We start from the raw sequence: 26,239 nt of genomic DNA, 5'->3' as shown, positions 1-26,239 counted from the left end.
TGATTCCTGGGAGGCTCCAAACCTCTCAGGGACTTTACACATCATGGGCAATAAAAGCCAAAGAACGTCCAGTGTCCCACTGTCCCACATACAGCCTGAACCTCTATTACCTCTCTTACCATACTTCCTACTCTTCTAACCCTCACTGCCTCTGCTCCAACCACTTGGCTTTCCTTGAACACATCAGGCACAGTCTTGCTGTATGGTCTTTGCACAAACTGAGCCTTCCATCTGAATGGCTTCACCAAATACAGCTGCCTGGCTAACTCCAACATCTTTCTCAACTATTGCTTTCCAATGAGGGCTACTCTGACCATGCTATTATAAACTGCAATCCAACCCACCATTCCCAGTACTGTGGATTCCCCTTGTCCTGCTATATTTTTCCATGGCATTTTTGCCTTCCAACATATCATATATTTTATTACGTGATGTTTAGTGTCTCCCTTTTGTATCCTGTGAAAAATCTACCCTCACAGGGCGAAGATTCTTGATTCTTTCATTCACTAACAAACTTTAAGAACACAGAACAGTGTCTGGCTCACAGCACTTCACAAATTTTGCCAAATGAATGAATAAGGGTAATGTGTACAGCAGAGTAATGTAAGTATAAATAGGTAAGCGATGTGTGCATGGTAGCAATGACCATAAAATGATTCTATTATAAATTATCACTGGACTCAAAATGGGAGTCCTAGTACAAAAGACACGTACTTGCTATCACTAAAACATTGACTACCCACATGGTGCCTTCTCTTCACAAAATAGTTACTCCTGGTGAGGAGTAACTATTGGCCACTCACTGAGTGGTAAATCCTTATGCTAAGCACCACGAATACAAGGGCAAGAATAAGATTTTTGGTTGCACAGCCGGTGTTTCAGGCACCCATCCTCCCAGGAAACCCAACAGAAGACCCTGTATCCCCTGAGTACACGCAAAACCCAAGCCCTCAAGCCATTTTCCCCAGGCCGTCTTAATGGTGCCCTCAGCCTTGATGGGAGGAGCCACGAGGTTCCCGCCCTTCACCTTTTAATAGCCACAGGAACCTGCCCACCCACCCACTGCACGCGCATTGGCTGGACAGTGGTTGAGGGTGGGCCCTGATGAGCGCATGCTCAGAGGGAAAAGCCAGAAGGGTACTTGTGAGCTCCTTTGGTGACTGCGGTTTCCCTGACTTTCCTGAGGGGGGCTCACTTACGTCTGGGTCCCATCCCACAGAGGCTGAGGAGGAGAAGCAGGAGGCGAGTCCCTGAGGAGACGCCGTGACCTGAGGGCTTCCTTTACTGAGGAGGTCTTGTGCTTCATCTGTCACAAGCGGTGTCCAGGCTGGTGGTGATAACTGGGACGATGCTCAGGCTTCTGAGACTTGCTTTGGCCTTTTTTCGGAGGACGGCTGACCCCGCAGAGCGGCAGGGCCCACAGCAGCAGGGTCCACAGCAGCAGGGCCCACAGCAGCAGGGGCTCCCACAAGGTATTCCTCTGTGTGTCCCCTAGTCCCCCACCTCAGAAGCCTCCCAATAGGGGCTCTGTCACCCCTGGCATGAGGCTGTGGTGACTCGGGCTGGTACAGCACATGACGGCGGCTCCATCTTCTGTGTGTGCATGGGGAGGTGTCCGGAGTCCCCAACAAGTTCCTGAGAACCAACCCCCAAACTCTCCTGTCCATCTAAAGTGAGAAGGTGTTGACAGAGAAGACCTTGGAGACTTTACCGCCTGTGCTATTTCCCCACGTGGTTGTGCAGCACATGCCTATTTATATTTCCAGTAGGCGAGAAACTCCCTAATTTGCGAGTGAATTTAGGCTTGTATCCCAAACGGGAATGTAATTTGAAGCCAATTGGACGCCTCATACTTATCTGATCCCATAGGAGGGCAGAGAACCCGTTGTGTGGGCAGACTGCTGAAGTCAGATTCCTAAATGTTGCTTATCAGCTAGGCTCGTGTAGAATTTTAAAAAATAAATAAAAATAAATAATAATAATATGAAGAAGACAAAAGAAAGAAAACCATTCAGACTTTATTTTGGGCTAGCCTTCAATCTCCAGATATCTTTTAGTGTTTTGTCTGCTGAGATGGTTAAGTGTCTATAGAAGGTGCTACTCTTCATGTTGGTGATAATGATGAAGGGATATAATAGGAGCAGAAGCTTAAAGACTCTCATATGTAGATATGGTGATAACTCTCTTGTGCAAGGCACTCACAACTCTAGACAGTTGATGTGCATGTGTCAGTTAATATTCACAAACTGGGCACAGTGGCTCACACCTGTAATCCCAGCTCTTTGGGAGTTCCAGGTGGGTGGATCATTTGAGGCCAGGAGTTGGGGACCAGGCTGTGCAACATGGCAAAACCCCGTCTCTACCAATAATTCAAAAATTAGATGGGCATGGCTGCACGCACCTCTAGTCCCAGCTAGTAGGGAGGCTGAGACATGAGAACTGCTTGAACCCAGGAGGCGGAGGTTGCCACGAGCCCAGATTGCGCCATTGCTCTCCAGCCTGGGCAGTGGAGCCAGACTCTGCTGAAAAAATTAAAAATTAATTGTAAATTTAAAAATTAAAATTTCAATAAATTTTAAAAAATGTACAACAACCCTATTAGGCAAAATCGTGATTGCTGTGGATTGACAGATGAAAACAAGATCAGAGACATTAAAAAAGCTTCTCTGTCCAGGTTTATGCAGATGGTGAGTGTAAGACATATTTGTAGTAGATATTTGCATTTGAAGCTAATAATGTAACTTTTGTTTCTTTTCCTTGTAGGTGACACCCAATTGAAAACTGTGCAGGGAGTTGTCACAAGTTTCTGTGGTGATTATGGCATGATTGATGAGTCGATCTACTTCAGTAGTGATGTTGTGACTGGCAACGTTCCTCTAAAAGTTGGACAAAAAGTTAATGTGGTTGTGGAAGAAAATAAAACACTTTATGCATTGAGAGCAATCAAGGTGAGATGTGCATGAATTTGGAAATTGTGTCTTATGCCAGTGGGCTTTCTTTCTGCATCTTTCTTTTCTTATATTAATCCAGCATCTCTGCTGTGATCCATAGAGTGGATGTCAACTGCAATTTGAAGCCCCACCCCTCTGAAGCTATAGGTTCTTCTGTTCTAATATTTGTAGTGATTTCTGCTTTAAAACATAAAAATTACTTATCTATTCTTCTAATCTTTAAACAATATGGGTAACAATAATAATTATTGAACTCTATATAATCCTGCAACTTCTTTCATCAGGTAAAAAAAAAAAACATTTTCTGTAGTGTGCATTCATAGCAGTGGAATTGCTGTGTCAAACCATGTGCTTTGTAGACATTTTTATTTATTTATTTATTTATTTATTTATTTTTGAGATGGAGTCTCACTCTGCTGCCCAGGCTGGAGTGCAGTGGCCGGATCTCAGCTCACTGCAAGCTCTGCCTCCCAGGTTCATGCCATTCTCCTGCCTCAGCCTCCCGAGTAGCTGGGACTACAGGCGCCCGCCACCTCGCCCGGCTAGTTTTTGTATTTTTTTAGTTGAGATGGGGTTTCACCGGGTTAGCCAGGATGGTCTCGATCTCCTGACCTCGTGATCCGCCCGTCTCGGCCTCCCAAAGTGCTGGGATTACAGGCTTGAGCCACCGCGCCCGACCTGTAGACATTTTTAAAAGAGCTTCGTGGAGGTATAATTCACAAACCACAAAACTCTCTTAAGGGTAAAATTCAATAACATTTTGCAAGTTTAAGGAGTCCTGACAATGTCACCTGAGTCCAGATATTTATCCATTCAGTGGCTACTACAGAATTATTCTTTAGCTCTATTGTACTGATTGATTCTCTCAGCAATAGGCTGTGAGACTGCCCATCTGCCCATATAGGCAAGGACAGCAATATTATCAATCTGAATCTTTGCAAATATGAGAAGGGAAAAGCAGTCTCATCATTCATTTGGAATTATTAAGGGTCTTAATAAGATTATAGCAAGTTTCCTTTCTTAGAACTACTTATACATTAGGGATATTTACGGCTATCTCTGTGGTAGGAAACTTAGATTTTTAACAGGAAAGTTTGTATTAGAAGCCCTTGTAGTATTTCGTCCGATACCATCTTTTTCCTTTGCTTTAAGTCTTTCATTCTTTTACAGCATTTATTGAGATATAAGTCACAAGACCATGCAATTCACTCACTTAAAGGGTACAATACAGTAGTTTTAATTTGGTCACAGAGTTAGGCAACCATCACCACAAACAATCTTAGAACATTTTCATCACTCAAAAAGGAAACTCCATAACCATTCGTAGTCTTTTTCCATTCCTTCGTGCTCTCCCAACTGTCCCCTCCCCCCATAACATCCAGTCCCAGGCAATCACTTATCCAGTTTCTGTTTGTATATATTTGCCCATTCTGGACAGTTAAAAAAGGTTCCTTCAATTTTTAATAAATTGGAAAGTTGGGTTAGATTAAAAAAAAAAGGTTCCTTCTTTATAACTGTAATTATATCTTCTTTCAACAACATCTCCTCATTCCTCCATCCACCCTAACAAACCAAGCATCTGGTAATCACTATTCTACTCTACACTGCTATAAGAGCAACTTCTTTATAATCCTCAATTTAATGTGACTATGCAATATTTGTCTTTGTGTGACTGGTGTATTTCACTTACATATCATTCTTCAGGTTCATCCATGTTATCCCAAATGGCAAGATTTAGTTGTGTTTTATGGCTGAATGGTATTCCATTGTATATTTATACCACATTTCCTTTATCCACTCATCCGTATATGGACGCTTAGTTTGCTTTTGTTTCTTGCCTATTGTGAATAGGGTTGCAATAAACATGGAAGTGATGACATCTCTTTGACACACTGATGACACTCTCTTTGAATACATGCTCAGTAGTGGGATTCATGGATAGTGTGATAGTTCCATTGTTAAAATTTTGGGGAACCTCCATACTGTTTTCCTTAATGGCTGTAACAATTTATATCCCACAAACCGTGCATAAATGTTCCAATTTCTTCACATCCTTGCCACCACTTGTTATCTCTTTTCTTTTTAGTGTTAGCCATTTTAACATGCGTGAGGTGGTACCTCTATGGTTTTGATTTGCATTATCCCAATGTTAAAGAAGGTGAGCATTTTTTCATATGCCTGTTGGCCGTTTGTATGTCTCCTTTTGAGAAATGTCTATTCAGGTCTTTTGCTAATTTTTAATAGGATTATTTGATTTCTTGCTATTGAGTTGTTGAAGTTATTCATACATTTTGGAAACTGATCCCTTACTAGATGTATAGATTGCCAATGTTTTCTCCTGTCCTATAGATTATCTCTCCACTCTTTGATGGTTTCCTTTGTGGTATCAAAGCTTTTTAGTTCAATGTAACCTCCCATTGGTCTGTTTTTTCTTTTGTTGCCTTTGTTTTTGAGGTCCTATTTTTGAAATATCATAGCCCAGAACAGTGTCATGGAGCTTTCCCCCTATGTCTCATTCTTGTAGTTTCATAGGTTTGTGTCTTCCTTTTAAAGCTTTAAGTCATTTTGAGTTGATTTATATACATGCTGAGAGATAAGGGTGGAAATTCATTTTTCTCAGATGAATATTCAGTTATTTTCAACATCATTAATTGAAGAGACTGTACTTTCTCAACATTATGTGTTCTCGGGCCTTTTGTCGAAAATCAGTTGACTGTAAATGCACGAATTTCATTCCAGTCTGTGTATTCTGCTCCATTGGTTGATGTATCTGTTTTTATACTGGTACTATGCTGTTATGCTTACTATAGCTTTGTCATATGTTTTGACATCAAGTAGTGTGATGCCTCCAGCTTTGTCTTTGTATTTCAGACTGCTTCGGCTATCTGGAATCTTTTGTGGTTCCATACAAATTTTAGGAGTGTTTCCTCTATTTCCAAGAAGAATGTCATTGGTATTTTCATAGCAGTTGCATTGAATCTGTAGATTTCTTTAGGATACAGACATTTTAACAATATTTATTCTTCTTGTCCATGAACACATGATACATTTCCATTCATTCCTGCCTCATTCAATTTCCTTCGTCAATGGTTTATATATAGTTTTCGGTGTTGCAATCCTTCACGTCCTTGGTTAAATTTATTCCTATTTTATTTTTTTTGAAGTTGTTCTAAATGGGATTGTTTCTTGATATATTTTTCTGATAGTTCAGTATTGGTGTGTAGAAATGCTACTGATTCTTGCATGTTATTTGTGTGTTGTGCCACTTTCCTGAATTTGTTTATTAGACCTAGAAGCTTTTCGGTGGTGTCTTCAGGGTTATTTATATGTAAGAGTTTCCCGTCTGCAAACAGGGCCAATCTAAATTCTTCCTTTTAAATTTAGATGCCTTTTGTTTCTTCTTGCCTAATTTCTCTGGCTAGCACTTCCAGAACTATGTGTGATAGAATGGGCAAAAGTGGACATTTCTGTCTTGCTTTAGGTCTTAGAGGAAAAGCCTGCAACATTTCCCCCATTCAGTATTATGTTACCTGTGTGTTTACCATATATGACCTTTATTGTGTTGAGGTGCACTCCTCCTATATCAAGTTTGTGGAGTTTTTATCACAGAGGGATGTGGAATTCGGTCAAACGCTTTTCCTGCTTAAATTGGAATGATCCTATGGCTTTTGTGCTTCATTCATGCGATATGTCACATTTATTGATTTGTGCATGTTGAAACTTCCTTACATCCCAGGATGAATCCCTCTGGAACACGATGAATGATGTTTTTAATGTGCTGTTGAATTTGGTTTACTAATACTTTCTTAAAGATTTTTGCAACTGTGTTCATGAGGAATTTTGGCATGTAGTTTTCTTGTTTTCTCTTTTTTCTGTCTCCTTGTCTGGGTTTTCTACCAGGGTAATGCAGGTGTGATAGAATGCATTTGGAAGTGTTCCTTTCTTGTTTTGTTTTTGGTTTTGGTTTCAGAATAGTTTTAAAAGTAGAGCTATTAATTCTTCTTTATTTATAAATTTGGTATTATTAAGATGGGAGGTAATTCTGTCTTAGACTCTTAATTGATGGGGGATTTTTTATTACTGTATCACTTTCCTCACTCGTTAATTGTCTGTTCAGAGTTTCCATTTCTTCACCATTACATCCTGATAGGTTGTATGTGTCCAGGAATGTATCCATTTCTTCTGGCTTGTCCTATTTGTAGGCAGATGATTGTTCACAATAGTCCTTATGATCCATTTTATTTTGGTGATGTCAATTGAAAAAATCCTTTTTCAACTTTGATTTTATTTATTTGAATATTCTTTTTTCCTTAGTCTAGCTAAAGTTTTGTTGATTTGCTTTACCTCTTCAAGAAACCAACTCATAGTTTCATTGATATTTGTATTGTTCTTCTCATGTCTATTTCATTTATTTCTGCTGTGACTTTTATGATTTATGTCCTACTACTTTTGAATTATATATTTTTTCTTGTTCCTCAAGGTGCAGTGTGAGGTTGTTTATTTAAGATGTATCTTTTCTTCTGAGGTAGGCTTTATTGATGTAAACTTCACTTTTAGAATTGCTTTTGCTGTATTTCATGGGTTTTCATGTGTTATGCCTTCATTTTGCTTTATCTCAAGAAATGTTTTACACTTTTCTTTAAATTTCCTCATTGACCCATTGGTTATTTAGGAGCATGTTGTTTAATTTCCATCTACTTTTAAAGTTTCCAAAGTTCCTTCTTTTATTGATTCCTAGTGTTTTACCATTGTGGTTAAAGAAGTGATTTGATGTTATTTCAAACTCCGTTAATTTGCTAGTACCTGTTTTGTGGCCTGCCCCATAATCTATCCTCCAGAATGTTCCACATGCAGTTGGAAAGAATATGTGTTTTGCAGTATTTGGATGGAATATTCTGTAAATGACTGTTAGGTTCATTTGCTCCGGGGTGCAGATAAATCTCACTTTTTGTGGGGTCAATGTTCTGTCTGAACAATCTATTCATTGTTGCAAGTTGGATATTGAAGTCACCTACTATTATTGCATTGCACTCTATCTCAGCATTTGGACCTTAATATTTGCTTCATATATTTAGGTGCTGCTATGTTGGGTGCATATTTTTGAAAATCATTATATCCTCTTGATGAATTGACCCCGTCATCATTATATAATGATCTTCTTGGTCTCTTTTCACAGTTTGCGATTTAAAGCCTATTTTATTTGAAATCAGTTTAGCTGCTCCTGCTCTCTTTTGGTTTCCTTTTACATGGAAGAATGTCTTTTTTCATGTCTTCACTTTCAGTTTACGAATGTCCTTTAAGGAGAAGTGGGTCTCTCATAGGTTTGGTTATTGTTGTTTTTAATCCATTCAGCTACTCTGTGTATTTTAGTTGGAGAATGTCATCCATTTCTATCAAGGTAATTATTGATAGGTAAGGATTTATTGTTGTCATTTAGACAATTTTTTTCTACTTATTTTGTAGGTAAATTCTGCCTTTCTTCTTCCTCTTTTACTGTCTTTCTTGATGGATAAGAGACTTTTCTCTATTAGTATGTTTTGTTTACTTGATATTTTAAAATGTGTCTATTACATGATTTTTTTCTTTGTGGTTAGTATGACGCTTACAAAAACATAATCACAACAGTTTATTTTACTGATAACATAACTTTGATCACAAAATAAAAACACTCTATCATTTAACTCCACCCTCGGATTTTGAGTTTTCTGTTTTACACTTTACACCTGTTTATGTTTTATATCCCTTAACAAATTATTGTGCTTATTTTATTTTTACTAGTTCCGTTCCTTAACCATTATGTGAAAGATATAAGAGATCTGGACACCACTGTTACCATATTAGAGTATTCTGAATTGGTGTGGTTACTTTCACTAGTGAGTTTTATACCTCCAGATGTTTTTGCATTACTCATTAGCACACTTATGTCAGCTGGAAGAACTCTCCATAGGCTTTCTTGTAAGACAGTTGTGGCGGTGATGAAGTTTCTCAGCTGTGATTTCTCTGTAAAAGTCTTTATCTCCCCTTCACTTCTTGGTACATTATTCTTGTTTAGAGATTTTTTTTTTTCCTTCAGCCCTTTGAATATATCATCCCACTCTCTTCTGGCCTATTACGCTTCTGCTGCGAAGTGTTCTGGTAGGCATATTGCAACTGCCTCATATGTGATTCACGTCTTTCCTCTTGCAGCTGTCGGGATCCTCTCTTTCTCTTTCATCTTTGACACTTTGATTTTAATATGTCATGACGTAATCTATTTGGATCGTATCTTACTGCAGAACTTTGGTCTTCCAGTACCTAGACGTTTGTAACTTTCTCTGGGTTTGGATGGCTCTCTGTTATTATTTTTTAAATAATCTTTCTACCCCTTTTTCAATCTCTCCTTCCTCTTGAATGTGAATGACTCATACTATTGCCCTGTTGATATTGTCCAAAAATCCAATAAGTTTTTTTTCCTTTTGTGTCCCTCCTTTTTCTTTTGTCTCCTTTGACTGAGTATTTTCAATGAAGCTGTCTCCAAGTTTACAGATTCTTTATTTTGCTCAATCAATTTTCCTGTGGATGTTCTCTATTGTGTACTTCCTTCATTGTATTTTTTGATTTCAGGATTTGTTTGGCTTTTTAAGTTCCTTCAATCTTTCTCTCAAATTACTCTGGTAAAGTCTCAATCATTTCTCCGTAATTGTTTTTGAGGTTCACAGAGCATGTGGAAAATAGATATTTTGAATTATTTGTTAAACAACTCATACATTCCTATCACTCTAGGGTCAATTGCTGGCGCCTTGTTTTGTCAGTTTGGTGATGTCATGTTTTCCTTATTGTTCTTGATCTTTGTGGTCATGTGTTTATATCTGCATATTGAAGAAGTAGGTATTCATTTCAGTCTTTGCAGTCTAGCTTTTAGGGGACATCCTTTAGCAGTAAGCCTGTCCGGAAACTCTATATAGGTCTCTTTTGGTCCTTATGTTTGTGAACACTGCAGCTATTGAAGCACTTGGGGGCTTCCTAATCCCAGGGACACAGTGACAGATGCTTCAATGGCATGCACTCCTTTAGCTATTGAGTCTGGTGCCTTGCAAGACTGGAATCCAAGGCTCCATTCACTGACAACTCCCTGTTGTAGTAGAATATTCTGAGCATAAGGCCAGTGGAATCACTGGCAGAGATGTGGGCCAGGTATTGAGTTTGTTTTGCTGTGGCTGTGGCTTCCTGTCTGGTGCCAGGGTGAGCCTAGAGATTTGGTCCACAAGTACCATCTTGGAGTCAGGGGACATGGGCTTCTGTCAAGTGGTGGCACATAGTGTGAAAGGCCTGCTATTGGGTTCCAAGGCAATGTCCTATGCTTGCTACTCTCTTTCCTCCAGGTGGATGGTATCTGTCTCCATGCTGTGCTGTTGAAGGTTGGGGAAGGGGTGATGTGGGTAATGTAAAACTGTCTTTACTACCCTCTTCAATGCATCTTTTCTTATTTTCATGCTACAACTGGGTACCATAGCCTCTCACCTGGTTTTCTTCTCTCAAGTGACGGTATTTTCATACAAGGATAGTTTTTCACATTGATGTTTCTGCAGGGGGACCATCACTGGACAGTCCCTTTTCTCCATCTTGCTCCCCTCCTCCCCCATCTGTTTAATTTTTACATACTATAAATATGTCCATCTTGTCCATGTGACTTCTGTGTTCCGGAAGTAACCTTAGACTAATTCTAACACATAATTTACATGAGTATTCACTTAGCTTTTCTTCTGGAAGTCATTAATTTATTTATATCTAAACATATAGTCAGCCTGGGTTTGTTTTCTGTGTATACGACTGAGAGAAGGATCTGCGTCTTGTTTCATTACTGGCTATTCAGTTGCCCTCAACATTAATTGGATAATCCACTTTGCCCCTATCGTATTGAAATGCCACTTATGTCATACAACGCATTAGCACAAACATTTGTATCTGTTTGTACCTGCTGTTGTGTTGGTGGTATTTCCAAGGCATAAGAAACAGTGTTGGGAGCCACGAAACATGGGCAAAGCTTTAGTCTGCAGTATGTCTGTGAGTTGGTGTGGAGTCAAAGAACAGAGAGCTCCAAGGGTGCTGTGGGTCATCCACTGGGATACCGACGGAAGTGGTGGTAGATAGTGGACGGGAAGCTAATGCCTCATTCCTCATAACAGTAAGTGAGGGAGAAATAAACATCAGATTGGTATTGACAGCTGGAAAGACACCAGTTAAGAAATGTGAAGAGCAGCAAACTAGGGTATTTTTAAAACCATGAAAATCAATTACGACTTAGTGGCTCAAGTTTCCATCAGAAGTCTTTGAACAAAAAATTCCAACCCTAGGAGTTTATCCTATAGTTAAGTCAGACAAGTAGTCCAAATGTTAGGACACAAGCAAAATGTCTAATTACGTGGAATTGGGTTAGTAAATTATAGCACATCCATTAACTGGGATTCCCTATGACTCCTTCCCTTCTCGTGTTATTTAAAAACTTTTGTGTTCATTTTAGGTGATATTTTAATACCGAATACAGTGCTAATTTGCTTTTAAAACTGATATATATGTATTTGTGCACAGGTGAAAACATAAGGATGAGTGTTACTGCCAAAATGTAGTCCCTGGTGGTCTCTCGGTAATGGAATATGGATTATGGGGTAACTGCTTTTTGCTGTCTGCTTATCTGCTTTTTTTTCTACTTTTAGTATAATGAACTTGCATTATTTCTGTAAGTTTTAAGGATTATAAAATAAGGACTATTACACTTCCAGTAAGGAAAAAGGTTTGTATGCTTCTCTATTGTAGATAAAGTAAAGCCCTAATTTGACCTGGTTTATTGAACCTCTCCCAGTTGAGGGTATTGTTCCAACTTTATCTTGTGCTTCTGTCTCCTAGGCCTGGATCTCAAATGTTAGGGTTTTGCTCCCTAGGCTCCTAACTTCTGTTGTTTTTCCTCTGTCTCCCTGCTCCTCTACCCCTGTTTACAAGGTTACACCTCTGTCTTCTTTCACAACCCAGCACAAATCTGACTTCCCCCAAGCAATGCCGCTATTTTCTCCCTGTCTGAAATATTCTCCCTCTAGATAATTCACAGAAACCGTCTTTGAGCTAGTTTTATATCCTTCATCGCAACTTGCTTACGACTAGGTATCTTTCCACTTTACTGTCATTTCACTGCAAATTCCTGCGGGTAAAGGATGGTATTTTTTAAATCTGGGAATCTAGTGGTTCGAGGGCATTAAACTTGGGTACGCAATTAATATTTTGGGATACATTTCACAATTCATGAAGCACACACATGATATTTACCATCATCTCAAGTCTGTGGTCCATTTACCACATGAACTATATTCACCAGTGTTTAGGATGGCTGTTGAAAATATTTTTGGATACCAGTGTTTTAACCATGTAAGTTCTCATGCTTAAATTTGTATTATTTTTGAAGTAACTCTTTCGTAAATCTTACAGGTGGATGTTGTGCCTCACTGTCTTTACGGTGCTGGACCCTCAGACTCAGGAACCAGACTTTTAATTGCATGTGTTACTTCTATAAGTGAAGATACTATTTATGTTAGTGACAGCATTTATTGCTCCATAGACATTGCTGCTGAAGGTATGATTTAGATTTTGAGATATATGATGTAATTCTTAATTTTTTGAGAGGATTTTAGTCCTAGAACAACCTTTACAGTGTACTTGGCTTCAGTCAATGGCTCTTCAATATTAGAGGTAAACCTTTCCAGTTGAAATTATGTGCAATATAAGGGCAAATAGGCAGTATTTTAAAATGTCTGCTGTCGTCTATTGTGTGTTCATTTGTTTGATTCCCTCAGTAATGCCTGGATATATTTTTCATTCACATGATAATTTAATCTCTAATCAAGAAAACAATCCTACAAGTACATAGAGACACTATTTTTAATACCCTTCAGAGACAATACTTGCAGGGATCATTTCTGTAGTTGGTTACTAGAGAAGTTTCTGTGACAGAGTAGACTACCAAATTTTAAAAGAATGCTTTAAACAGAATTGGAGATAGTGCCTTGTGGCTGTGTGTGTGTGTGTGTGTGTGTGTTGTTGAATTCTCTTTGTAATCAGCAGATGTGTTCTAATATTTAGCTTATACCCAAAGATACACTTTTTTTGTTACTTTTGTCTATTGCAGCTCTCATATAGCTTGGGTAAAAAGGGGGAGAATAGTTCTCTTCCCCAGGCAGCTTGCTAGTTTGTTTCTTTTGTGCAAAAACAGGACTCTGACCTGAATTTTGTTTTAAGATGTTGACTCTGTCTGCTTTGTCAAGAAGAGACTATGAGGGGAAGAGTGGAGTCAGGAAATCAGTCAGGATAATGTTGTAATATTCCTGGTGAGAGTTGATAGAGATGTGAATGAAAGTGGAGAAGTGGAGGACCTAAGGATTGAGTTGACTCTGGATATATTTTGAAGTTAGAGAAGAACCCAGGAGGTAATGGATTAGATCTTTGATGTGGAGGAAAGATGAGTCCAAGGTACCTCCAAAGTCTTTTGTTTGAGCAGTGGTGAGGGTGGAGTGGCCAGTTTGTGACGTAGACGACTGAGGCAAGCAAAAGTTGGTGAATACTGAGAATACCAACAGCTCAGCTTTACACACCTTAGATTGATGTAAGCATATGGAGAATTGAACCTGAGGTTGGTTAGAGTTGGAGGCATATACATTTTAGAGTCATTGGCCCATAGATATACGGTACACACACACTAAAGAAATGTGTGTAAATTAACAGAGAGAGAGAGAGAGAGAAGAAGTCTAACACTGTGTCTAGTGTCATTCTACAATGCCGGATCCTAAGGTGGAGAATTGTTTCACTTTGTTGATATTGCTAGTTTTCTGGAGTCATTGTGGCAATTTACTGTCTCACTTGCAGTTGGGATTTTCATTTGCTCCACATTCTTTCATGTAACTTTGTTATCCTGTGACTCACTTTTAACTTACTGTAAACTTCGGTTTGAAACTCCGTGGTCTTAACTATAACCTGAAAGGCACAGCCTTAAGAGTTCATCAGCTGAACACAACATCAGGGGAAATTCATTGATTCTGAAAGTAACATTTCCTAGTGGTACTGCAACCACTACTACCAATCATCAGTTATTTGGTGGTTACTATGCGCCAGCGATGATCCTGTGTGTATCGCACATATCAACTAATTCTCACAGCAGCTGCGTATCATGAAGGCTACTTATCGTGCTTCTCATTTTATAGATGAAGAAAATGAGGCACAGACAGATTAAGCACTTTGGCTAAGGTTGACAGCTGAGTGAGTGGCAGTGTCAAGATTCGAAGCCACGTAGCCAGGTTCAAACTTGTGCTCTTACCTATACTTTTGACTGCCTCTCACTAAGGAGTTGTGAACAGGAACAACTTGTTTGTTTAGTAAATCCTGTGCTGCCCCCTTAGATTAACTGTGATGCATGGTTCACACTTTCCTCCATTTGACTTTGTTAAATCAGTAGAGGAGAATCAATGCCTAAGACTTATAAACATCTTTTCGAACTTAGAGATTTACAGTGTATCTGTTTAAATATGTGCAAAATGGACTTTAGTTCTAGCAGAACTGACTTTAAAGTAGTACACTATCAAATAACGTGTGAAATTAAACGTGACCTAGTTAAGAGATCATGACACTCGTATTTCTCCATGACTGTTTTAGATTTTGTGCCTTATAAGGGTGACTTGTTAGAAGTTGAATATGCCACCGAGCTAAGCATCTCAAACATCAAGGCAAGCTCTGTGAAGCCCACCCGTTGTATTCATGTGGAAGAGGTAATTTCTTTCCGGTTCCTCCCGTCATCAGTTTCTGATAACACTTCCTTTGGTGGTAATTTTGGTGCCCAGGATTCTGTTGGGCATAATGGGAATAACAGAAAATATGAAGAAATACATTCTTTGCCAACGAAGGAGCCACTTTTCTTATTGAAAAGGCAGGACTTTCCCAAAGGAAATAATTAGAAAATTATGTGGAACAAGCACATGATTAAGTTCTAAATTGTGCATTTTACTCGATACCCAAATGTTATTAGAATCTTCCAACAACAGGAGGAAGAAAAACAATCTTTGTGCCAGAAAAATTGTAGGGAAAGAATGAGCGGAGTATATTGTGGGACTTGAGCTTACCAGTAAATGCTGAGAACGATTTAGTTATTGGAGTCTGAATATGAGCAGGCAGTTCAGGGCAATAGAGGGTAATGAACATATTTTGGTAATATTTAGAGCAGGATTTCTCATCAGAGACTCCGGTCTCATCCCTGGAGAATCTGATTTAATTGGTCTGAGGTGCAGCATGGACGTGGGTATTCTTACAAAGTACCCCTGGTGTTAGCAATGAACCAACCAGGTTGGGAATCATTGATTTGCATCAAAGTCGCCTGCACTCATGCAGGACCCAGAATGGAGGAGGTGCACAGCAGGTTACAGTGATTATCAGACTTTTTCATAATCATTTTCATTATTTGTACTCACAGGTCCGCATTACTAGCGTACATGGAAGAAATGGGGTGATAGATTATACTATCTTTTTCACCTTGGAGTCTGTGAAAATTCCTGATGGATACGTACCTCAAGTAGACGATATCGTCAATGTGGTCATGGTGGAGAACATTCAGTTCTGCTGTAATTGGAGAGCGTTTTCTATCACCCCAGCGCAAAAATTGTAATGACAAAGCATTTTAATCTGTTTATCTTTCCTTTATAAGCAGTAAAGGGGTTGGTTTAACTGAAAAGGTTAGCTTAGTAAGCCTAAACAGTATTTTATATATGACTTTCCTGGCAAATCTAATTGAGATACTGGCCAGTTCAATTGGACCATGAACCCAGCTTAAGGAAATAACTTATCAATTAAAAAGCATGCTAAATTAGCTTGCTAGTCACTGAAGGAAAGGAGTTCTTAGTTAAAATGAACACTGCCATTAAATTTGAATTTTATGTCTCTCATTAGGAGCAGCAGATTCCAGGATGACAGAGGCCTGGGACGGCCCAAAAGGGAACGTCGGAGCCAAAGCGTTTAACTGAAAAGACAGCAGGGACAGCATGTTAAAGGCATGATTTAAAGTTACAATTTGACTTCAGTTTTGAGCCCCGTTATGCTGTCTGTACAATTTGTATTGCTCCATAGCCTCTTTCATCTTCTGTCACCCTCATAACTTGCGATGTTTATTGTTTCCCTTGTTCCTTCTTCCCCATACTAGAATGTAAACTCCACAATGGCAGGATGTCTTCTGGTCTGTTTTTTGTTTGTTTGTTTGTTTGTTGTTTTTTTTCTTTGTTTGTTTGTTTGTTTTTTCTGTTTTCATCAAAGCATCACCAAGCACTTAGAAGAGTGCCTGGAAGACTCAAGGGGCAGATAAAATGTTAAGTTCAATGACTGAATGATTGGGCCAGCAACGATGTTTAGCTGTGGTTCATTCATCGCTGGTTCCTTAGGAATAAAATTGTTGAGCAATGCATTAAGACCTCTGTTGATTTTTAAACAACACAAACAACCATAGAAAGCCGACTCTGCTGTACATGAGCCTCTGTGAGCCACTTTGTTGCAGAGGTGCAGAATAGTTGAAGTCATGAAGAAACGTACAAACACAGAGTCCCTCGAGGGAAGGACAAGCTGCTTACCCACTGGGAAGGGTTATACTAAAATCCCACAAGTACACCCCATGAAACTTCATGCTTTCGTCTAACAGAACATTTAGCCAGGCAGCTGTGACCTAGGGAAAGGGATATATTCAGAGCTTTGGGCATAGCTTGAGTGTCATTGTGAACTTACCCTGAGTCCTGTAATTCATAATTTCACCATTGTTGAAGTTCCATTGAAGGAAAAGAAAAGGTGGCCAGGCACATGGCTCATGCCTGTAATCCCAGCATTTTGGGAGGCCAAGGTGGGCAGATCACCTGAGGTCAAGAGTTTTACACCAGCCTGGTCAACATGGTGAAACCTCATCTCTACTAAAAATACAAGAAAATGTATGTGAGCTTGGTGGCACGCACCTGTAGTCCTAGCTACTTGGGGAGGCTGAGGCAGGAGAATCCTTTGAATCCAGGAGGCCGAGGTTGTAGCAGTGAGCCAAAATTGCACCACCACACTCCAGCCTGGGTGACATAGGGAGACTCCATCTCAAAAATAAATAAATAAATAAATAGAAAGGAATCAAAAGGAAAGGTACAAGTTATTTTGACAGCATGAAGAACATACCTCACAGTGGTTAGGGGGACTGAACATCTGTGTTTCCCAAAAATTCCTTTGTTGAAGCCGTAATCCTCAATGTGATTGTAGATGGAAGTGGGACCTTTGGTAGGCTATTAGGCTTAGATAGGGTCATGAGAGTAGAGCCCCATAATGGGATTAGTATCCTTAGAAGAAGAGAAAGAGAAGCCAGCATTTGCTCCCACTCCTCCACGGGACGAAACAGCCAGAAGTTGACAATCTTCGAGCCAGAAAGAGAGCCCTTGCCCAGAACTCAATCAATCAGCACTTTCTTCTTGGACCTCCCATTCTCCAGAACTGTGCAATATAAATGTCTGTGGTACTGTGTAATAGTGGACCAAGCTAAGACAACAGAGAGCAGATATTGACATTCTGTAACAAATAAAAGCAATCCATACACTCATTGTGTTTTGAAAAACAAAGGTATGGATTCAGAAAACTCCCATCCCATGAGGATCCCAAAATTCCCATGGATGAGAATTGTCCCCATCCATTAAATCATAATGAATAATATAGGTATTGGTACATGTCATCTAAACCTTGTCATTTTATTTTTATAGAAATGTTTGTCTAAACACTAGTCCATACTTATTTCCAGTGTAGCTTTTGTAATGGAAGGAGTAACATTTTACTCCATGGCGCAGCTCATGTACACAAGGGAGGCTGAGTCACTGATATGCAAGAGAACCCAACATATTGGTCTATAATCATTATAAGTTTCTGCTGTGGTCAGACTCCTGGGGACAGGTTGCAAAACCAGGAAAAAGCTGAGTTGAGCTGGGATCTAGTGTCTTCGGAGCTACAGCTCTTACGTTTACAGCCGGCTGTAACATTACCCTGAATGAGGCCAAATACTGTTTAGACAGATGCACATAGGAAAGCAAAGTATTCAGATTAGGTGTGAATTGCCTTAAAAACCAGATCCTTTCTCAGGTTGCCTGGAATGGTTCAGGATGTTACCCTTTTCTGATTCAATTAATTGCTGGGGTATTTATTGAGAACCTTCCATGTGCCCAGCACTGTTGTAGATGCTGAGGTCCCAGCAGACAAAAAAGTGACAACGAACAAAAGCTCTGCAGTCATGAAGCTGACACAAAAGGGTGAAGAGACAGACAACACTCTGATAAGCATATGAATAAGTAAGAATTTCTGTCTAGCAATTAGTGACATAAAGAAAAGTAAGCAGGTGTTTGTGATAAGAGGTTTTTGATGGCCATAACCACGGACAGATTGTTTTCAATATTTTCAGTCGGACTCAGTCTCCCTGATTTGAGGGTGAAACATGCAGGTCATTAGAAGCCAAGAAAGCAAATCACATGATTATATCTTTGCTGGAATCTGGCACTGAATGATTGCTTCATGGATACTTGTGAAGGTGTGCATTTTGCTCATGGGAGAAGTGAAAAAGTGAGAAGGTTTAATGGGGTGCATGGCATCCCTGTTCAGAATTGCTGTTAATCTACTTTGTGTCCAGCCCTTGTATATGCCAAGCACTGGACTAAGGGCCTTGGGACACACACGTCATTTAATCCTCACAAAGAATCCTATGAAAGAAGTCCCAGTGGTGTCGTGTCCATTCTATAGCCAAGTCATGGATGCAAACAGGAAAGAGAGGGCACACAGCTGCTCTGTGGCCCAGTGGAATTCATCCCCTGACATTCAGGCCCAGCAGCCATTTCTCATCTGATGTGTTCCCAGCCTCTGGAGGAATCTCCAGCCACAAAAGATCATTCACAATGTTTTCAGCAGGGTGGTAGAGAAGAGCCCCTTCTTTGTTCTGCAGTATTCTCTCAGCAGGGACCTGTCTTCCTGGTGCTGGAATCTACCTGTAGCTTCTCTGCCAGCAGAGTTTGATCCCTGCAGAGGAGGCTGAGTCTTACTTAGTGAAGTTTGCCAGAGAAGGCTGTTTCTTACCTCTTTCTAAGGCTATTTCTTAGCACCAATCTCTTGCTGCAGCATCCATTATTAGCTCTATTTGTGCCAGCAGGGACACATGGAAGGATTTTGGGCATGTTTTCATCTGTCTGAGTGGCTGCTTTCACTTTGGTTCTTTCTACTTTCTTCTGTGCCATGATGGAACCTAACAAATTTGACCCAATGATTTTTTTTTTCAATCATTCTTTAGAGGTGGTGGGACTTCAGGTATGTTTTCAAAGGATTGATAGTTTTTGCTGATGGATGGCATGGAGTGTGTAAAGAAAATGGAGAAAACTAACGGTTATGGCGGGGACATGATGTCAACACACTGTGTGAACTGAGCTGACATTGTCTGAGATGGAGAAGATTTAGAGGTGCAGGGGTTGAAGGAAGCTCAGGACATATGAAATTTTGGACACCTTACCCTTGAGATGTCTATCGGACAATCCTGTGTGTGTCTCAGTATACATATGGGATTGGGAGTTACCTGCATTTAGATGCCATGGGGCTCGCATGTGGATAGAGAAACCATTCAGGGCCTGGGCCCTGGAGCACTCTTGATCCTGATAGGAAGAAGATCTCACAAAAGAAGCCAAGAAGGAGCATTTCTAGGAGAGGGTGGTCACACAGAAGACCGAAGACCTTATTGCAAGAAATGGGGAGTCCTCAGCTGCGTCAAACACTAAGAGGTTGAGTGATGAGAGCTTAGCATATTGACCACTGGATTTGGTGATGTGGAGGTTTCCTGTCATCTTAAGAGCAAATTAGGGGCATGATGGGGATAAAAGCCTGATGCCAGAGGAATAAGGAAGGAATGGGAGCTCAGGAAGTGAGTAGAGGTGATTCTTGAAATAGCATTTGCTGTGGGGGCAGGATGCACAAGAATGGGACTGAAGGGGAAATGAGGCCAAGGAAGCTTATTTATCTATGTACATTTTTTAAGATCGGAGTTCCTTGTCTGTGACGTTTTTAAGATGGGTGATTCTTGTGTATGCTTGTATGTTATTCCATTAGAAGCAAAGATTTTTCAAAAAAATGGTTGTTGATGCGGGATGAAGAGAGGCAACAGCAGTAGAAGCAACATCCTCAGATAAAATGTTTCAAGAGAATGGTTCCATCTACTCAGTGGAGGGTCAGCCCTGGGAAGGGGCTGATATGTCCTTTCATTATTACAAGAGAGAAGGAAGAGAAAGCCGGGATGGGTGTCAGGTGGTTCGCAGAGGAGCTCCTGTCTCACGGCCCTTGTTTTCTTTTTTTACATTTTTTAAATTATTATTTGAATTGGACTCTCGCTCTGTCCCCCAGGCTGGAGTGCAATGGTGTGATCCTGGCTCACTGCAACCTCTGCCTCCTGGGATCTAGCAATTCTCCTGCCTCAGCCTCCTGAGTAGCTGGGATTACAGGCACACACCGTGCCCAGCTAAATTTTTGTATTTTTAGTAGAGACGGGGTTTCACCATGTTGGTCAGACTGGTCTCAAACTCCTGACCTCAGGTGATCCACCTGCCTCAGCCTCCCAAAGTGCTGGGATTACAGGCGAGAGCCACGGCGCCCAGCTATGGCCTTTGTTTTCTCAGAGAAATAAGAGGAAATGTCTGCTTATCTGTGTGTCCTAATTTTTCATTGAAAATTGTAGAATATTGGAGTAATCAAAATGTACAAGAGCAGTTGTTGTGGGTTCAGTTTCGCCCCTAAAGATATGCTCAAGTTCTGAGCCCCAGTACCTGTGAATGTGACTTTATTTGGAAATAGGGTCTTTGCAAAAACATAAAATAAAAAACAAAAAGTCAAGTTAAGATGAGGGCCCGCAGCATTAGGATTAGTCATACTCCACTAATCCAGTGAATGGTGTCGTTATAAGAAGAGGAATATCGGACACACAGACACACAGTAAGAGCACCATCGGGTGAAGGAGGAAGTGATTGGAGTGATGCATCTACAACCCAACAAAAGCCACCAATGACTACTGGCAACCTCCAGAAACTTGTAATAGACTCTCCCTCAGAGCTCACCAGAAGGAACCAACCTCGCTGACACCTTGATTTCAGACTGGTAGCCTGCAGAACTGCCAGAGAATAAATTTCTGTCGTTTTAAGCCACCCAGTTGCAGTAATGTGTTTTGGCCTCCCTAGGAAATTAACACAGTTGCGTTACATTTAGAAGCATAGATAACCTTAGATTGTGGAAAATCATACTTACTGGGGGTAATACAGTAGGATCATTGGGTAGTATTGAGTGGCCCCTGTGAAATGTGTGTCCCTATTTTGGTATGGGTCTATATAGCTGCATCTAGTGCTATAATTTATGCAGCAGAGTTCTGTTAGTTGGGTGCGGGGGGAGAATAGTTGGATAGCTGGGCCTTACTAGACTCTAGTTTTGCCAGCGGAGAATGACAAAGTGAATGAAGTTTGACAGGTGATGGTGTTTGCAAGGGAGAAGAAGCAGAGAAGGGAGGGTTGGGGATGAGAAATGAAACTTGAAGGGAAGCCTGAGGTTTGACTGTGAGGATAAGCAGAGTCGGGGAGTGGAGAGGCCGGAGTGTCTTATGGGTCATCCACTAGGAGAGTGACACAAGTAGTGGTATAGAGAGACGCAAGAGCTTGGTGCACAAGACCTCAGTGAAAGCAAATGCGGGGTAAATACCACAACATTGGTATGGACGGTTGTAAAGACACTAATTGTGAAGTGGTATGGGCTATGAACTAGGTTATTCAAATAAGAAACATGAAAAGTGATTTAAAACTCAATGGATTGAATCTTCATCAGAAAGCTTTGAACAGGAAATTCCACTCCTGAGAGTTTATGTTGGAAACGTAAATGAAGCAGGAGAAGTTGTGTGTGTGTGTATGATAACATATATGTTAATATGTACATACATGCACACACACACACATATACATGCATGTATATTATGTGTCTTCATTATCAACCTATGATCATTTGTGTTCCATGTAAGCCACCTCCTCTTTTTAAGAAACATCATGAAATGTTTCACGTCTGTACATATGAAGATGTACATACAGCCTACTTGGCCAGCCTCACTGACCCTGATACCCTGCACAGTCTGCGCAGATAGGCCAAAATGGCCACTGCCCAGTCATAGTGTGACCTCCTGAAACATGTGTCTGCCTGCTTTAAGCCCACCAATTAAAACTCCCCATGGGAAGCCGGGCACGGTGGCTCAAGCCTGTAATGCCAGCACTTTGGGAGGCTGAGACGGGCGGATCACAAGGTCAGGAGATCGAGACCATCCTGGCTAACACGGTGAAACCCCGTCTCTACTAAAAAATACAAAAAACTAGCCGGGCGAGGTGGCGGGCGCCTGTGGTCCCAGCTACTCCGGAGGCTGAGGCAGGAGAATGGCGTAAACCCGGGAGGCGGAGCTTGCAGTGAGCTGAGATCCGGCCACTGCACTCCAGCCTGGGCGACAGAGCCAGACTCAGTCTCAAAAAAAAAAAAAAAAAAAAAAAAACAAAAAAACTCCCCATGGGAAACCTGTTTGGATAATCCCTGGGACGCGCATAAGGTTGTTGGCCCATGGGTCCCTTTCTCTCTCCTTGCCTGGGCTCCCTGCCCCACATGTATGCCCTCCAGGTGTGCCATGTAACCTCCAGGATCTGCAAGTGATAAAACGCCTATTTCCATCTTGTGTCTCTGCTAATCATTGGAGGGGTGCTCTTTACCTTAAATATCCTAAATTAAAACAGGGGAAGAAATCTCTCCAGGGGATTCAGGCTGAAATGCAAGCAACTGTAGCAGGCAGTAAGGGGCAGTGCATGAGGGTGTTTGTGCAGCATATCAAGGCATGTTATGTAGATCACGACAAGCCACAAGAGGAGGTTCTTGCCAACGTACAGTGGTGTTCTAGAGAGAGACCATGCTCCCTTCTCCTTTTCATTAACTTCACTTGGATTGATACCAGAAAGTAAATGTCTGTACTTCTCCATAGTCCAGAAAAGACTGGTCTTGGAACTTGAGTTTGGAGGTGAGCACAGAATCGTCGGGAACATCTCACAATGATGTCATATCACCAATTGCCATCCACAACTGTATGTTCCCGAGTCCTGGGCAAAGCGATGCATTTTCAGACAACTCCATCGAGTGCATCTTGTGCAAATGAGACCCGAAGGCACAAGCAGGAATGATGAGTAATTTGCTCACACCTCTCCCCTTCTTATGCTTTATTCAAAACTATGTCTTCACAGGGAGTTATGCCTGATCTTTAGTACTTTTGATACACAGAAGCTGAAAGAATAGTTGGCGCCAAGTAAGGACCAGATTCTTCATTGGAGACATTTTAATAGGCAAGGCTCTCAATATGTGTCCAGAGAATAAACACACAGACACACACACACACACACACACGTGTAATTTTGGTAATCTCCCCTATGTTTCTATGCATTGGCATTTGCCCTCTCAGCCCGTTGTACTTACTATGATATCCCAAAATAAGGAAGACTGACTGCCATCCTAGCTGGCCTCCTAATGTTGTGGATTTGGATTGGTGTTCTGAGCTCCCCTCACCTCTTCTTATTCGTATGCAGACCTGCTGTACTGCTTCTGATCCACTTGGCCAAGAACAGCAGTGGGCTGTGTCTAGTGAATTGCTATGACTTTCTCAGTCTCCCCATCCGTCAGACACAGCCTATCCTACAGAATTCTGGAAAGGTCTACTGTAGACTCCATTCTAGTGTCAACTTGGTATCTACAAGTTTTTCTGTTAGAGTGCTGAGCTGACACACGTGGAATGCACTTTATGTCAGAAGCGAGACATCTTTACCTCTCCTCCGTAGCCCAGAAAACGCTGCTCTGGGAACTTGCATTTAGACATGAGCATGGAATCTGTCATGATTACAGGTGTGTGCCCCTCCCCTCAACATTTTTAGATTGTAGACCCAATGGGGAGAATTCTCCTAGCAGGGAAAATTAGTAATGGCGCCATTTACGGCTTCTATGTTCAGGTATACCTCATCTTACTGTGCTTCTCTTCATTGCACTTTGCAGCTATTGTGTTTCTTAGAAACTGAAGGTTTGTGGAAACCCTATGTCAAGCAAGTCTATTGGTGCCATTTATCCAACAGCATGTGCTCACTTTGTGTTCCTGTGTCACATTTCGGTAACTCTTATTTCCAACTTTTTCATTCCTGTGGTAGCTGTTATGGTAATCTGTGATCAGTGATCTCTGATGTTACTATTGTCATTCTGTTTGGGCACCACAAATCACACCCATATCAGACAACAGCGAACTAAACGAATGTTGTGTGTGTTCTGATGACTCCACCGATAAGCTGTTCCCCATCTCTCTCCTCCTCCTCCTCAGGATATCTTATTCCCTGAGGCACAACAATATGGAAATTAGGCCAAGCAATAACCCCAAAATAGCCTCTAAGTGTTCAAGTGACAGGAAGACTCACAAGTCTCTCACTTTAAATCAAAAGCTAGAAATGATTAAGCTTCATGAAGAAGGCATGTCAAAAGCCAAGACGCGCTGAAAGCTAGGTCCCTTGCACCAGTCACCCAAGTTGTGAATGCAAAGGGGAAAAGTTCTTGAGGGAAATCAAAAGTGCTACTCCAGTGAGCACACCAATGATAAGAAAGCGAGAACCAATCTGATAGCGCTGTGAAGAATTTTAGTGGTTCGGAGAGAAGGTCAATCCAGCCCCAACATTCCCTTGAGCCAAAACCTAATCCCGAACAAGGCCTAACTCTCTTCAGTTCTGTGAAGACTGCAAGAGGTAATGAAACTGCAAAAGTAAGCTAGCAGATTAAACCGTTTCCATAACATAAAAGTGCAATATGCAGCCAGGCAGGGTGGCTCACACCTGTAATCCCAACAGTTTGAGAGGCCGAGTTGGGAAGATTGCATGAGGCCGGGAGTTTGAGACCAGCCTGGGCAACATAGTGAGACCCTGTCTCTACAAAAGAAATTAAAATAAGCCAGGGTGGTGGTGCACACCTGTAGTCTCAGCTACTCAGGAGGCTGTGATGGGTGGGGGATCACTTGAGTCCAGGAGTTCGAGGCTTCAGTGAGCTGTGATCATGCCACTGTACTCCAGCCTGGGTAAAAGATCGAGATGCTGCCTCTAAAAAATTGAAAACAAAATATTTTCAACGTGCAAGATGAAGCATCAAATGCAGAAGTTGAGGCTGCAATAAGTTATCCAGAAGATCTAGCTTAAAAAGATGATGAGGGTGGCTACACTGAACAACAGATTTTCAGTGTGAATTAGACTATCTTCTATTGGAAGAAGATGCTATGTAGGATTTTCATAGCTAGGGAGGGGAAGTCAATCCCTGCCTTCAAACCTTCAAAAGACAGGCTGACTCTCGTGTTAGGGGCTAATTCACCTAATGATTTTCAGTTGAAGCCAATGCTCATTTATCATTCCAAATATGCTAAGGCCCTGAAGCACTATGCTAAATCAGCTCCACCCGTGCTCTATAAATGGAACAACAAAACCTGGACGACAGCACACCTGTTTACAACATGGTTTGCTGAGTATTTTAAGCCCACTGTTGACACCTACTGCTCAGGAAGAAAAAAGAAAGAAAGATTCCTCTCAAACTATAATTGCTCATTGACCATGCAATGGTCACCCAGGAGCCCTGATGGAAATCTACAAGAAGATGAATGTTGTTTCCATGCCTGCTAACACAGCATCCATTCTGCAGCCCATAGATCAAGTAGTAATTTTGACTGACTGTCAAGTCTTGTTTAAGAAATACATTTGATAAGGCTACCATAGGTTGCCATAGGGTGTGATTCCTCTGATGGAGCTGGACAAAGTAAATGGAAAACCTTCTGGAAATGATTCACCATTCTAGATTCCATTAGGAACATTCATGGTTCGTGGGAGGAGGTCAAAATATGAATGTCAACAAGAGTGTGGAAGATGCTGATTCCAACCCTCTGGCTGACACTGATAATGAAAGACTTGAGTGGAAAAAGTTACTGCAGATGTATTGGAAATAAAAAGAGAATTGGAATTAGAAGTGGAGCCTCAAGATGTGAGTGAACTGATAAAACTCGAATGGATGAGTTGCTTCTTATGGATGAGTAAAGAAAGTGCTCTTTTCAGATGGAATAGACTCCCGGTGCAGAAGATGTGAATGTTGTTAAAATGACAACATAGGATTTAAAATATTACATTAATGCA

The 26,239-nt window shown here is 40.9% G+C and overlaps 1 protein-coding gene and 1 pseudogene across 1 annotated transcript; both read left to right on the top strand.

Annotated features, from left to right (window-relative positions):
* The first annotated feature begins 1,219 nt into the window (after positions 1-1,219).
* LOC126946451 (cancer/testis antigen 55-like) lies at positions 1,220-16,413 on the top strand. The gene is made up of 6 exons (XM_050776745.1): positions 1,220-1,472; positions 2,764-2,948; positions 12,408-12,552; positions 14,622-14,734; positions 15,433-15,620; positions 15,906-16,413. Exons 1-6 carry the CDS (start codon positions 1,349-1,351, stop codon positions 15,973-15,975), a joined length of 825 nt encoding a protein of 274 aa, XP_050632702.1. The 5' UTR covers positions 1,220-1,348; the 3' UTR covers positions 15,976-16,413.
* Positions 12,871-12,951, top strand: LOC126947088 (uncharacterized; annotated as a pseudogene).
* Positions 16,414-26,239: the final 9,826 nt, after the last annotated feature.

The sequence above is a fragment of the Macaca thibetana genome, chromosome X, assembly GCF_024542745.1.
Source record: "Macaca thibetana thibetana isolate TM-01 chromosome X, ASM2454274v1, whole genome shotgun sequence".
NCBI lineage: Eukaryota > Metazoa > Chordata > Mammalia > Primates > Cercopithecidae > Macaca > Macaca thibetana.
The sequence above is the reverse complement of the archived record's forward strand: the minus strand, read 5'-3'. Positions and strand labels throughout refer to the sequence as shown.